The sequence below is a fragment of the Echeneis naucrates genome, chromosome 3 (assembly GCF_900963305.1).
Source record: "Echeneis naucrates chromosome 3, fEcheNa1.1, whole genome shotgun sequence".
NCBI classification, from domain to species: Eukaryota; Metazoa; Chordata; class Actinopteri; order Carangiformes; family Echeneidae; genus Echeneis; species Echeneis naucrates.
The window spans coordinates 15,934,022-15,950,081 of NC_042513.1; the positions used below are offsets into that span (position 1 = coordinate 15,934,022).

At 43.5% G+C, this 16,060-nt stretch overlaps 1 protein-coding gene across 1 annotated transcript in view; it reads left to right on the forward strand.

Moving 5' to 3' along the window:
• Window positions 1–3,809: 3,809 nt before the first annotated feature.
• The window catches only part of LOC115040833 (serine/threonine-protein kinase BRSK2-like), a 94,944-nt gene continuing 82,693 nt past the window's right edge, over window positions 3,810–16,060 (forward strand). Inside the window, exon 1 of the mRNA XM_029497892.1 lies at window positions 3,810–3,903. Within this exon, the coding sequence (XP_029353752.1) occupies window positions 3,810–3,903 (94 nt within the window). The remainder of the gene's footprint in view (window positions 3,904–16,060) is intronic.

Sequence of the window (16,060 nt, forward strand, 5' to 3'; positions counted from 1 at the left end):
CACAAGGAAGGTTCTGTGTTCAAACCCAGGGCCTCGGGCCCCTTTATGTTCCTTTACAAGTCTCCATATATCAGCCCTGCAGTAATATTATTTTACATATCTTATTTTTAAAATACATCTCTTCTGTTTTCTGCATGCCTGGACTCCATGCTGCTCAGGATTGATATATATGTTTTTCTCTGAATGCAGAGAACAGATACTGGCGATCACCTTTGTGTTCATAATACAAATGTCAGGAATAGGCCACCAAAACTTCATTTTCATGGCAGACTGGAGGCTATAGTCATTATCTGAAAGCTACAAGACAGGCTGGGGCTAGCTGCTTAGCATCCTCAAGATGGCCTTTCTGGCTTTATGAGAACAGCTTGATGAATGACAGGAAATGGGGAGGAAGCGTGGGGAATCGTGGCACGTGGCAAATTGCACCTGCCTGAACCAAAGCAGCGTCACCAACGAGGACCTTGTAGCCTCCTCTATGGGTGGCATCCTCTACGCCGCTTAGCATACTAGTGTCATTAGAAGAAAAGATATGATACGGACACAAATTAACATTTCCGACTACGGAGACCAACTGTATTTTCACACCGTGCTTTTCTTGGGAAACTCCCCTCAGCCCACTGACAGCGCCATGCATTAACTGCCTCCCTTGGAGAGTGGCCTTGGGCCAATAAAGCCACACAGATACATAAACATGAGATCATGGCAATTACTGCGGGTGGCACATGCGGTACAAACTCTGTTATACTTGTGTGCACGGCCATATCCACCCTCCCCTTCTATCTGTGCATTGTTACTGGATGCTGTTGGACTGAAGCATAGTATTTCAATTGAGGAGAGTCAACTTGAAGAGTGGGTTTGCTCTGCTTATTATGCAATTTTAGATTTTTTTTTTTTAAGTATTAAATCAGTCAAAGGCAAACGTGTTATTTGTCATTCCTAATTTTGTCAGAATGAGATTTCTTTATAAAGACTAACAATTTTGGCCTGTCTGAAATTTTGCGGTAACTATCAGAGTGTTTATAGAAAAATGGCCATAATCATTGTTTGTAAAATGAAGATACTATTGCTGAGGATTCTGTCTAATGACCATCAGGAGACGACTCCACTGGTTGTAAAAAAAAAAATAAAAAAAATAAGACTGCATTGAAGTCTGTGAAAATGTCCCTACTTTTAACTTATCCTAATGAGATTATGGTCTCTGTCTAGATTTAAGTCTTCTTCAGGAAAACAACACTTCTACTCTACATCCTCCGAGAAATATTGTCTCTTGCTGACAGACATATTCATTCATTCTTCTACCGCTTATCCGTTTTCGGGTTGTGGGGGATGCTGGAGCCAATCCCAACTCACAGTGGGCGAGGGCAGGTACACCTGGACAGGTCACCAGTCCATCGCAGGGCCAACACACAGAGACAGACAGAAACCAGCAACCACTCACACTCACACCTACAGACAGTTTAGAGTCACCAGTTAACCTAAACATGATGTCTCTGGATGGTGGGAGGAAACCAGAGTACCCAGAGGAAACCCAGACAAGCACGGTGAAAACCTGCAAACTCTGCCCAGAAAGTCCCCAGGCGTGGGAATCGAACACGTGACCTTCTGATAGACAAATTAGCATTTTATATTTGTGACCAAAAACCTCTCAAGTTTGAAAACATTTTCTTCAGCCACACATGTACAGATGTAGTTTTCCATCATTAGGCTGAACATTGATATGTTCGCATGTTAGAATCGAACACTGGGCACCATGCCTGATTGTACAGCCTGACAGAGCCGCCAGCCTGGACATGGCTCAGGTCCACGTTTCCTTTTTTGTAGGCTTAAACTAACATAATGGTTGTTTGTATGTAATCTTTTGTTATTTGAACGTTAATCCAACACACACAGTGGGGAGTTATCATAATGAAGAGACTTCTGATGAAAGAAGACATCTTTGAATGGATATATGTGACATTTGTCCCAGAGATGATAGATTATTACAGTCCAAATTCACAATGCTTTAAAAAATGCATGCAAAATGTTTGAGCTGACTGAGTGACCCAACCCGCCCTGGTCGTGTCTACCAGGAAACATTCTGCTGCTTTGGTTGAAAAGGATATTTTGACACAGATAGGAGTTGTGCCCCTCACTTCAGAGGCCGTGGTGATTATGGCAGTGATTAGGACAGTGCAGCTTTACAGCTACGCTGCCATCTGCAGCAGCCAAACAGTGTGTCAGCCACCAGGGATTTGGACAGCAGAGATCAGGCTAGAGAGCACGCATGGTGGCCTGAACTAAATCCGAAAGACAATTTATGATAGATCTGTGGACAAGGGTCATCACCCTCTCCCCTCATTGTCGTAGATGGAGGGCAGTGGCTTTACATTAATTAGGAGGAAGTCATTTGAGAGAAAACCGTCCCATGGCAATCGGGTCTAACGTTGTAAAATGAAGACCCCCTCCTCCTGTCTTTGTTAGGGACTTGGATTGGGGAGGGGGGTAGGGGCTGGGGAGAGGGTAGATAAGGAAGAGAGAGGGAGAAGGAGGAGGGAGGGCAAGAGGTGGGGGGGCCCATCTGTCACTGAGCCTGCTGGGTCAAAATGCTTTTGTTGTGAAGGATTGATGAGACAGATAGACGTTCCTTGTCACCAACCACTGGTTTAATCAAGTGAAAGTGTCCCAGTGTGCAATGTGTTTCCTACCCCCAACAAACACACACACACACACCACATGCACATTTACAAGTCAATCATCAAATCACAAGAACTCCTAAAAAAGACATTTCTACTTTTTTTGACTAATGTGTCAGCATAACATCATCAGTGCATTGTGGGAAGTCTCTATCCTCTTTGGCCTCTAAACATGTTTTATTTTGAGCCGGTTTATTGACTAACTTAAAAGTTGTGCACTTTGGCAGCCTGTCATCTCCCTCTGTCACCTCCACCCAGATTCAATTAGAAACCCCTGCGATGCGAGAGCTTTGCGCATGCGCGTTCCCCAATTAGAGCAGCTGCGTTAAGACGGCAAAGCGGCGGAAGTAGACTATCCGGCCTTCAAATTAACACCATGATTTGAGATACCCATGGAGTACATTGAAAATGGTTCCACGAAAGCACTGAAAATTATTACGTGACCATATTTTGTCATTTGATGTCATGTGATTTGATTTGATTAAATGATCAAAAGGGCAAATAGCCAACAGGTAGATTTAGTTCTTCAATTATCAAAACAATAAATTGTTGGTTTCAGCTCTGAATAGAATTATTAATACATTATGATCATACAAATACAAACAACCGAAACATCACGGATAAAGAACTACTCTCATGAGTGCGCTCTTCCATTTTCACCTTTGGAAATTGCAGCAGTCCTTGTCAAGAAGGTGACCGGCCCATACTTTGAAAGGGACCACCGGAAGTGTTCGTCCGCCTCTCCTGAGAGCTGACGCGGGCTGCTGGAGCGGCGGGCGGCGGCGGTAGATGCCGTCCCAGCTTTAGTTCACACCCAACGGGGCCGCAGCACACCGCTCCTCCGGCACCATGACAGCCAGATTCAAAGCCGCCATCTGAGTCGCACCGAGGACCGGACCAGCGGAGGGGCGCCCGCGGAGACGGACGCGCGCACACGTACACGCACGCAAGCACGCACACAAGACTTGGGGGGCGGGGTGGTGGTGGTGGGGGGGGCGAGTGTTGCGGCGAGCAGCAGGCAGAGACACGGGAAAGCCGACCGAGGCGAACTCCACTGCCCCGCGGAGCTGCGCTTCTCCCGTCACAGACACCCGGGAGAGAAGAAACTAATCCCCGCCAGTCACTCCACGCCACAAAATGTCATCGTCGGGCAAGGACACCAACAGCGGGCATTACGCCAACTATGTGGGACCGTACCGCTTGGAGAAGACGCTGGGCAAAGGACAGACAGGTTAGTGAGAGCCCGCTCTGTGCTGCTGCCCGGGACTCCCCGAGGCTCCCCGCAGCACCGCGCTCCTGAGGCGGGGCGCTGCTGGATGCGGGGAGAGGAGACATTCATGACGATTGCGGATGTTTCTGCGGGATGCGGCTGTGCTGAATGCAGCTGACGAAGATGACGGTGGTTGTGGTAGTGTGTCTTTAATCTGGGATGTCAGGCGGAGAGGGCCCGGTGTTAATGGGCCCTTGTGATATTTTTTTCTTGTCTCCAATTCTGTTATAGCATCCGTCTGTCACATGGGCCCGCTCTCTGCAGAAGAGACAGAGCAGTGATGCTGCACTGCCCGGTCCCTGCACACACACACACACACACACACACACACACTTCATTCGGCTGATGGGCTCAGACAGACACACTGCAGCTGCAACATCACACACTTCTGCATGTGTGTTTCGGTGATGCAGTGTGCTGGGCTCCTCTCTGGACCTGCTCTCAGAGGGTTAAGATGGCAGGCTGGCTGATGTTTTACATTTTGGCATTTACATCTTTTTTTGTCAAGTATTTCATGAGTCATGCTGGTAGAAATCTTGTCAGGTTAAGTCAGGAGTGTGTCTGAGAGGTGAGGCTTCATTTTTAGTATCTTCATATAAGAGGTTTTCTGTTCTCTAGGCTACCCTTGACTTACATCTAACGGAGAAAATGCTGGACGGTAATCATTGGTCTGCAGAGAAAAGCCAACCACAAGTGTAATGTTGAGCTGCAATATTAAGTAGCGTTGCCAGTTTGTTGAGGACACCCAGCTAAAACTAATGTGATCAATTAGTTCAGGTTTAATCTCATTTAGTAACACATTGATACCTCTGATCTTTTTGGAGGCTGCAGTTAGTTGTGCAGATTTTGTCCTTCCCATTCATATCAGCGAGGGTAAACATAGTGACAGAAACCCCCTCTTGTCTCACTGATGAGCAGCACAGACTCAGCTGTTCCTCTCCAGTGTGACTGTCACAGTGATTTGTTTCTGTACGTGCTACGCCGTCTGGACGGCTCAGGTTCAGACTCCCACCCCCATCACCACCATCTGTGATCACATGCAGCCAAAAGTGATCAAGGTGTTCCAGCAGGTAGGACTCGTTCACTGCTCTGTTCCCTTGGTTGGTGAATTATTCATAACAAACCAATTAGCTGGCTGCTAGACTCTGACTGTAGTTGCCTCCGTAGCGGCTGCTGTATTAATCACACAATAGCTCTATTTAGCAGATGAAATAACGCTGCAGTGGTGTGTGTGCTTAACTTTCGAAAAGACACACAGATAATTCAATTTCTTCTCCTATAAGATTCATTATAGTAACTGAATCCATGGAAGACTGAAGGTGCAGTTCAGCACACTGTTTCCATCCACTGCTCCACTTGGCCAATCTCAACTTTCTGTCCTATAAACAACTTTCCTGAGAAGCAACTGAACCATTGGACCATATGACACATGAGCAAACAGGAACATTGCCCTGTGATGTTTCTGTGCACCAACATTCAAATGCAACATGATAACAAAAAGGAACTTCAGTGTCCAATCACCACAGGACATCCTGAGACAAGAGGAAGAAGAGGAGAAATAATGAAAATGAGCTTTTTTAGAATCCCGACTGAGGAAGTTTATGGTGCTTGTACAATAGCAAAAATGAACAGCTTTTACTCCTAAATAATGAGATGGCGTATTTAGCTGAGAGACATCTTCTGGTTTTGTGTAGCGTGGAGACTCTGAGGCTAACAGACTGTCGTTACAGGCTGCTGTGAACGCCTCTCTGTGCTAACTGCTAATGTTAGCTCTTCTAACGGCTGAAGAAGAAAAGTCACACTGAAGATCAGATTAGCTCCATGTTAGCTGAGCTGTTGTCGACATAAGCTTTCCTGAACCCACTACAGAACACTCTACTGCGCCAGGCTCGCTATATCTGTATGTTTATTGTGTCCTCACTGCCCTGGACCCTCCAGCAGTCCTGGGCCCCCGAGCAACTGTCCAGTTACCCTAGTGGTGAATCAGTTAACGGTTAAAAATATGGAGATGTAGAGACCGTGTGCAGAGGCGTGTGTGTATGTGTGTGTGCAGGTGGCTGAATAGCGGCCTGAAGATGAAGAGTGATCATCTCCTTGTTGGAGGCTGTTAGTATGAATCGAAGGCTGTGATGCTGAGCTGGCAGACAGGGATGCCTGTATATCACTTCCACAAGTGTAGAGCAAGCCCACGCTCTGTGTGTGTGTGTGTGTGTGTGTGTGTGTGTGTGTGTGTGTGTGTGTGTGTGTGTGTGCGTGTATAATGGATTGCTGATACAGTTTAATACACAAAGGAGAACACCATCTGTTTCTGAGTAAAATTCCACCAAATAAATCACAGTCATTGATTTGCAGTATAGTCTATATATCTTCATATTGACCAAATATGAAATATTTTCCGGACCTTTGAGGAACGTCAACATGTCGATGGCTTCCTATCGGAAAAAATAAGCTTTTTTACAGGAATATAGACAGAATATGAGCAGCCTTCCTTGTTCTCATCATCCAAAGTGAAATCCACCAATCAGAAAATTCCACACATTTATGTTTCGGCCATCATATTTTTTTTTTCATATTACCAAATGTTGAATATTAACAAGCAACTTAATCACAGTAAACTACAGTGCAATTTTAATGAGTACGCTAAAATCGTATACGTGATGCATCAGATCATCTGACTGCATCTTACGTGAGCTGTTGAAGCTGAGACAGACTTTTTATAACGCATGAACTGAAAGATCAGTAACAGCAAAGATAGCTGCAACATTCTGAGCTGAATCTAAATAAATCAATCTAAAATTGTCGGCAAACACAGTTGGCTTTAGTGCCAGGTGTTTAATTTTAAGAGCTAAATTATTTACTAAACAGAACTGGAAAAATATTTTGCTCTTTAAATTAAGATTTACTGTTTTTTTTTTTTTTTCCTCTTGGGAACTTTACACTACTTTCTGACATTTAACAGATGAAACAGTTAAAACGTTACATACAAATAAATTATTAAAAATAAACATAATTCAAGGCCTTGTGAATGAAACAAAACATAGCATGCCAACTCAAGACAAAATACGAAACATTTTGTTGTGTCTTCAGAGAGAAGTGACGTGAAGCGACTGCTGCTGTGTGTCTGAAACTCAGTGGTTAGATATTAGAAGCGTGCAGTGGGAACAATGCCTTCATGGTGTATGTGGTGGTTGAGACTGAATGGCGAAAGGCTGTGCTGACTCTGAACAATTAGTCTGTTTTCATGTGTGTGAGGGTGTGTGTTGTGTTGGGAGGGGGTTGAAGTAACCTTTTTTTTTTTTTTTTTTTTTTTCCATTTTCCAAGCGTTGGCCGACAGCGTGGATGGTTGTCATGGTTTCATTCCTCCTCCTGTGACAATGGCAGCTCTCTTCATCATTGCCAATCTTTTCCTGCCCTTGTCCTCTTTCTTTTCTGAATGCTGTCTCTTTGACAAACATTTTACACTTTGTTGGTCACCAAGAAGTTGAAGTGTTGATGTGAGAACCCTCCATGTGTTTGGCTGTGGCTCAATGGAGAGTAAATGATCACATTTTTTTATTTTTGTCACAACAGAAAAATAAATTTCTCATAACGGAGAACTAAAACTTAAATTCAGTTGTGAATAGTAAATTAAGTGAAATTAGTAAACAGTGGCAGGCTCAGGGATATTAGGGAGCTTGTTAACAGTTGTTAGCAGATTTCTAACAGCATACATCTTAAATTTATGTTTCAGCTTGATGAAGAAAAATACATCATCCTATCTTATCATCCAAGCCCCTAGGGCTGAAGACGCTACTAAAAGAAACACAGCTCACTAAGAGGTTTCAGGCTTCAACACAATCCCCTGACTGAGTGTGAAATTAAAGCAAGGAGACAAGGACACATTTACTTTTTTACTTCTCTATCCCCTTTGAGAGGTGTGTGTGTGTATTGTGTGCATCTGTGTTTGTCCCTGTTGTGTTATAATGAAAGTGTCATGTTATTGACGTGGACCGTCCTAAAGACTGTGGTCCCTCTGCCCCGATAGAGGAGTAGGCCTACAGCTTGTGTGTGTGTGTGTGTGTTTGGGGGGGGTGGTGTAGGCAGCAGGGAGAGCTCAGCACAGATGGCTGCCTTTAGGTGGCTGAAATACAGCTGCATTATCAGCAGGTTGCAGGTGGTAACACTCCCATCACTCTCACAGCGTATGTATGCATATGTATGCAACTACCATGTACGTGTGTGTCTGAGTGTGCATGTAGCACTGTGTTTTATTGGACGTCCTAGGTTGGCTTCATTTTGCTGCACAAATATAAAACAACACAGAAAATATTTACGGCACCACATTTGCATATAGAGGAGGAAAAAGAGTGAGCGAGACAGTTTTAATATAATTTAGTTTAATAACACAAAATCCCATAAAACTGAACAAGCTGATGCAGTAGGGATGCTTGCAGGTTGTCAACAGAGTTAGGGTACAATATTATTTTTTTTTCACCTGCTTCAATAAAGGAAACAATTATTGCTGTAATTTTTTGGGAAATAAAATAGCTGGTTTCCTGCTCCTTTAATTGCTCATTGGAACCATATTAATCCATATTTAATTTATTAGATTTAATCCCTCACTTTTTTAAGACTTTTACTTTTTTTTTTTTTTTTTTACTGTTTTCATTCCTCTTATGTAGTTGCCATTGAACATAAAAATAATAAAAATAAATAATGGTATGAATTCTAAATAACCAAGCATTACACAGAAAATGAGAATCTTTGGATTATATATTTCAACAGAGTAGTTGTGAGCGAGCTTGAGAACATGGGGGTGGAGTGGGGGGATGATGCTGGTGGAGAGAGGTCTGTGGGGAGGGTTTGTCTGCAGGCTGGAGGGACGGAGGGTGGGTAATAATCAAAATTATGGCTTGTGTCAAACACCCTCCTCCTCCTCCCCTTCTCTCCCTGTCTCCCTCTTTTTCTATACAGTACATCTCTTTGGATTGTTCTCTCCCACACTCTCTCTCCCGGCCGAGGGCTTGGTTACCACGGCAACCCGAGGAATGCTCTCCTCTGTGACTGGTTGGAAGTATGCTTGCTTCAGATCAGCGTGGCCCCTCTGCTCAGCCTGAGAAGTGGGGGTATGGGGGGTGGGAGGGATTCGCCTGAGCCATTAAACAATGATTACCCCCCATCTCTCTCTCACTCTCTCCCTCTCTCCCTCTCTCCCTATCACTCTTAATCCTTACATCGCTCGCCTAGTGCTATAGCTAAGTCTGTCTGTGAATCCTGCTGCTGGAATACTAAGTTTAATGCTCTGATGTCTGCTGTTGTCAGCTTCTAATCTCAGGACACATACAGGACCAACCCCCCCCCTTTAAACAGGGATCCTACTTCTATGGCCCAAAATCACAGGTCTGTGGCTCAGAAACCTGCACAGTGCCACAGCCTTCTCTGACCTTTGACCCTTTCAGTGTCCTGCTTCAAGCTGAAATTACTTCTGTCTCACCTCTGAAGTCGGTGTTGGTATCATGTTGCTCAGTGGAGGAAGAGATTCATTGAGAGTAGCTCCGGTGGGGATTAAAAACAGACCACACTAAACGCTGTTCCTAGAACTGCTGAGCAAATTAACGATGCAAGAAAACAAAGAAGCTATTTTCACATCAGACTAATATAATCTTTGATGGCGTGGGAACAGGAAGAATAAAGTCTCTTTATCGTTTGTTTGTGTGTGTGTGTGTGTGTGTGTGTGGCTCAACTCAGAGATACTGTTGGTGTGATTCAATTAGCTGGAGCCACGGTTGCCTGTGGTTCACACACACACACACACACACACAGACATGCAAATAGGGATGCAGTGCTTGTCGGTTCCGGGGTTGCCTTGAGCGTTGTGCAGACTGAGTGGAGTTAGTTGAGATTGCCGTCATCTTGCCTGTGGCTGTCAGTCATTATTGGGTCTTCTTGCGCTGCTGCTGTTGAAATATTTAGGTGGCTGAAGACACAAGCGGCTGTGTGGGGATGTGTCACGTCTTCACACTTTGTCCTAATGCTGTGATGATTGTGGAAATTTAATGGATATCAAGTCTCCTTTGTCTGTGATCCAGAATCCTTTGATATGAGACATCCGCTGGTACCAGTATTGGCCTATAAAATATGTTAGAGAAAATTTAGGGCTCCCTGGCAGTTTCGAGAATATGATCTATTTCAGCAGTTGAGTTGGTTTGGCTGTGCACCATTTATTATGAATTTCATTCTTGGGTTTGTTATCAAATTCGGCATATGACCAAATTTATTTAATATTAGATATATGCTGATGCCTGTGTTATAGATTTTGTTGCTAAACATAAAAATATTTTGCTTTGGACTGTATTTGATTGCTTGTTTAATGTTGCATTTTTGTTTTACACTGTAGCACTTTGGGATTTTTAAAAAATATAAACTGCATTAGAAAATAAAATATTGTAGTGCAACAGAGACTCCCCGGTCTTCACGTCATGTTCCCCAGATTTAAAGAGCAAAAAAACCGGGGTAAAAAGAAGAGAGATCGTAATTTCAGTTGCATATTCTCCTTCACTGACGAGACAAAGATATACTGAAATGTGAAATGATGATGTGATGTTTGTTGTTGATATGATATGTGAGCTGGGGTGTCTGTGTTGCGTCACAGCACTTGTAGTGCTCACAACGCACAGCAACATTGTTGCATCCTGAGTTGATGCCCAGTCCCTTTTGTTTGTGATAATGTTGTCGCAGGTTGTGGTGGGTTAGAGCTTTAATCAGCTCCCACAGAGCATGTGCACAGCTTGATTATGCAGAAGCTCAGCAGATTATTATTATTATTTTTTGTTAGCAGTAAACTTGTAGCACACTGGTGAATCAATGAATTCGATATGTGGGTGTGCAAGTGTGGGTTATGTTGCCACTTTTTTCTTTGATTGGCTTCAGTGCCACCTGTTGAGAGTGTGCGATATAACATGGATGATGTCGTTGCTTTGATCCGCTGGAGTGGGATGAGGTCTGGGGATCCCGCTGGCCACTCTTATCAGTCTAATCACCAACACTCACTGTGATTGCAGCACCTGTTAAGGTGGAGATGTAAGGGGCCCTGCAGCAGGAAAAGTGGTGTAGCTGATCTTCTATCAGTGATCAACAACATAGAGACTGGACCCTTCCGATGACTCGAGACCAGACTAGACCAGAGAACGGACCCCTTCAGAGACTAGACCAGAGAACAGACCCCTTCAGAGACTAGACCAGACTAGACCAGAGAACGGACCCCTTCAGAGACTAGACCAGACTAGACCAGTGAACGGACCCCTTCAGATGAGAAACGGGACCCCTCCATAGAGAAACTGGGAGGGGGGAACGAAGATGGGAAAAAATGACAGATTTTATAGGGCTCTAGGTAAAAACCAAAATGAGTCAAAATATATGCCCTCAACGAGGATGGGTCCGGTTGAATCTCTCTTTCCTCTATTATTGTAGTTTCCTCCTTGTTTTGGTTCTTACTGCGCATGTGTATGTTCCAGAACCGGCTCCGTGGTGACATCAGGACGTCCTGCAGACAGTCTGCAGATTTTTTTTAAATCAATTTTGGGACATTTTAAATCGATTCTGATGATGATGAGAATCCCAATTCATATATGAATCAATTTTTTGGCACACTCCTAGAAATGACCCATTGAATCTCATTCACCATTAAGTGACGTTGTGAGTCATTTCTGTACGTCAGACTCTGCTGTTGGCTCCAATGGTGATGGTGATGTCATAGCCCATCAGTGTCTCAATCAGAGGCCTGTCATTTGTTTGGATGCCCAAAGTAAATGTGATCGATCCCATATTTTTCTGGTCTCAGATTGAGAAGTTGGTTTGAGCTTATAGTTGTGACAGAACAGACAGACAGAGAGATATGGACTATAAGATATTTACATTAAGTTATTAACTTTGAAGATGATTTCTCATCATTACTGCTTAAAGGAATGAGCAGAACTAATGTTCAGATAGTCACAGAAATGTCACATCAGCTCTTAAATGACTGAAACGTGTAGAACTTTCTGTGTACACAAACTCTTTGGTTATAAATTGGAGAAAAAATCTTATAGCTCTGTATTACAGTCTTTAATAGGTGACATATACAGTTAGTTGTGGTGATTATGAATATGTGAAATATTTAGTAATGTAAGCCTTAAAAGGTCAACAGGCATCACCTGAGGATTACATCATCAGGAACGCTGATGGCTGTCCACTTTACTGCTGCTTCTTAACAGTTTCACTGTATCCAGCCAATTCATACCACACGCACGAACTATGCGAGAGTCCATCTGACAGCAGGCAGAGATGGCTCCTGCTCAGGTCCCCTCTGTCAGTCAAATAAGGGGGCTACACACATGAGGTCAACAGCCTAGGTGTGCAAATGACTTTCTTTTTATCACTTTGTAAAAACCGTGCATGAGGGTCATCACTTCGACCCGTCCTGCCACTTATCTTCCATCCCTCTTGAATCCAGACCCACTTACTGTCCAGTTTGATATCTTGAGCAGAAATATCTTAACATTATGCCATATTCAAAAGAGGCCACTTTAATGCCTCAATCAGTCAGTAATCAAATGGGAATGAGTTATGGCTTCAGATAAGCCCCTTATGGTCCTGCAGCCCTCTTCCCTCAGCCAAAAACTTAATGAAATTGGACATAAATCCCTCTTCTCTTTCCCGCTAAAACTCACTTCATCCTTTTCCAAAAGCAATCTGGACTTTCCCCCTGAGTCAGCATTTACAGCGTCCAGAAGGGAAGCAGAGGAAATTACCATGTGAAGAGCTGCTTTACTTTCCCCTCTCTGATCCGGCCTGTGCCCATACTCGACTCACACTTCATTTCGTTGCAATATGGAATTTCCGGTATCTTGTATTAGATAAATAAACTCTGCTCTTTCCTTCCTCTAAAATCCCTGACTAGTGCATGATGGAAGTGCTTTTGGTACCAAGCGATTTCACTTTGGAATTTCACGGCAAAGAGGATGCGGTCATGGATGAAGAGTCTACTTAGCTACAAAGCCTTAATTAGGTTTTTTGCACTTTGCTCATTAGCATTACCCATGAGCGCTAGGGACAGTCAGAGGCAGGCCGGCTGCAGCCATTGCTGTATCATGTCCTGTTACAGCAGCAGGTCTCTGCGGTGGGCCACACAGATGCTCTGGGCTATGGAAGAACTCCTTCCCCACGTCCAAACAGGCACCCAGTCCACACAGATGGCGCGTCAGTGTTGGTGCGTGCTGATGAGCCGCATCCTCTGAAGACTGCAGGGTCAGTGAAACGACCAATCGTGTGGCATAATCAGATTAAAGGGCAGGGGTAGAGGGAGGTGTGAGAAATGTCATTACACTTACTTCACTGGTAGTTCATGTTTGTACACACGTACGTGCGCACACACACACACACACACTAGCTAGTAGTGCATGCACTGTGGCATTGTGTGTGTGTGTCTCTGTTGCAGTATTTCAGGGAGTGCTCTGTCTCTAACCTGCAGTGTGGTGTGGGTACTGTTTGGCTGCAGTGCTGCATTACAGCAGAGACTGGCTGCAGCCACTCTGCAGTAAACACACAAAAATACACAAAAAACACACACTCACATACGTTAAGGCCTCATTAGTGTTGCCAGTGTTGTTGGAGGGAGAAATACGATCCTGGCTGCAATACATTAGTCGTGAAAATGTTTGTGCAATTCATTGCTTAGCTTGGATTCCAAGTGGGGGGGTGTGTGTGTGTGTGTGTGTGTGTGTGTGTGTGTGTGTGTGTGAGAGACAAAGAGAGGAAGACACACTATAAGTGTAAGTCACACAAACAAAAGCCTAGAGGTTACGCATTAGTAGTTAAGTTAATAATACCATGCAAAATAATTTCCTGATAAACCTTTTTTAGCTGCCAACAGCAGCAGTGGACTGTGGATGTTCATGGTCCCGCAGCTTTCTGTTGAGCCTTCACCTGCATTTTGCCAACGATGTTAACTCGTACACAAATTTTTTTTGTTACTAATTTATTGTGTCTAATTAGCTGAATAGAGTTGTAGCCTGTTCTCAGTGCCCGGACCTGCTCCTGGAGATGCCAGGGGCCAAAAAAATGCATAAAATACACAAACAGAATCATACATGCATATTATTTTTGTCACTTATTAAGGTTATGTATGGATGATTATGTTGTGTAAATCTGAATTATTCTGAAATTGGTTCATGTTGAAGAGGTGGGTGAATCTTCAGTACATCTTGCCGCTGATTTATCATGAAAAGTCTACAGTACAAATGGCATGTGCATTGTTGGAAACTCAGCATATGGGATTTTGCCAGTTTCAATATTGGAAGTTAACAGATGTGTGTTGTTTTTTTTTTTAGTTGTAAGTTTCTCTACAGCTGTAAAGAAGTTAAACTAATCTAACACTGTTCATGTCACTGATCTGCTTGTTATTCTTATTAATTGCTGTCAGCTTTGTAACATTTATGACTGGCTGCGAATTGATTTTATTCTGCACCCATCCTTTCATTCATTTATTCATTCAAACAGACAAAGGGTCTGTCTGAAGCAGTGAAAATAGCAGGAATAGATATAAACTGTGGAAAGATAAAAGTGAACATTGGTTCAGGACTGAATTGCATTAGCACTTACTGAGCACAATGTCACTGATGCAGCAACTTCACACGCCCATGCTCCATCACGCAACCTTTTTATTGTCTATTGGTAAAAATGAGCAGATGCAAGTGGATTCTCTAGCAGCATGAAGTAAACAGTAGTGTGATAAGAAATAATTATATCAGACAGCTGCAGTGGAGCATGTGTGTGTGAAATGTCCTCTGAGACAATGAGGATGTTGATCATGATGAACCACAAAGCATCCTGTAGCTCTTCTCTGTTTCTCTGTCCTGTGTGTGAAGACAAAAGGAGCGTGGGTGGGCTCCGAGAGCGACCGCTGCTGTTGGACAGGACTTAATCTTTCTGTAGATCCAACCAATCTCAGTGACTTCTTTGGGTTTTAACCAAACAAAATGAGCATCTGAGAGCTGACAGTTTCCTGTGCCTTTTTCAATCATGACAAAAACATCAAGCTTTAGTTTGGTATGGGTGTGGGCTTGCTCCAACTTTTAACCCACCATCATGCCTTCCATTGATTCACCACTGTTTTAAACTCTCCAGTTCATAATTCATCTGCTGGCCATCTTGGTTTTTTTGAAACAGCAGCCACACCCACTACCCATCCAAGCCACACTAGAGACTGAGACCAGAAACTCATTAAAAAACTTCTACTGAACTAATAAATCAAGTGAGAAGCAAGTTTAAATGCTCTTCATCATTGGCTTCACTTTGCACCCCCAGAGTCTACGTCCACCTTGATACAAACAGACTATGATTTGTACTTGTATGGCAGAGAAAGTGGATTATATCAGCGATTGTGTGAATAGATGATGAGGAAATCAAGAACTGTATAGCTTCACCACTGCTGTCAGGAAAAGCTGCAGCCCCCTGTTGTTGTGAAAGTGTTAGGCTGGTAATGGAGGAGGAGGGGGCTGACAGGAGGTCATGACCCTCATTACACCACCTGCCAGATGGCTCAACACCATGTTGTGTATGTGAGCGTGTGTGTGTGGAGGGGTCTGTTAGCATGGATGAATGCAGACGTTCACACGAGTACAAACTAAGTGTTGACACATGAGACAAAGGGAAAGCACAATAGGTTCCAAAAGGATTTGTAATTTTTTTCATACAGTTCATGAATCCATCTTGATGTAATTTGTCAGTTTCACACTGAGCCAAACGTCCATACTTTAGTCCATACTAAAGGTGGATGTTCAAGGTACATACAGTCTAAATGTCCGATTATAAATCAAGTCTAGTTTCTAAATTAGTACAGTGAAAATATCAAAGGTCTCAGTCCACAGAGAAATGCTCACAAGATATGCTCAGAAACTGAGAAAAAAACTTAACTGTAATTGATGAATCATTTTCTTGTTACAGTGTTGCAGATGTGTCAATTTATGTGACTGTAAATGATTATAGCGAGAGAATAAATTTACACCACTCTCGCACACAGGTGTAGCAGGCCTGAAGAGCCTGGGCCCCTGACCCAACTCTGGGCCCCGGTGATGGTCTCACTCATATTTAGGGAATGCC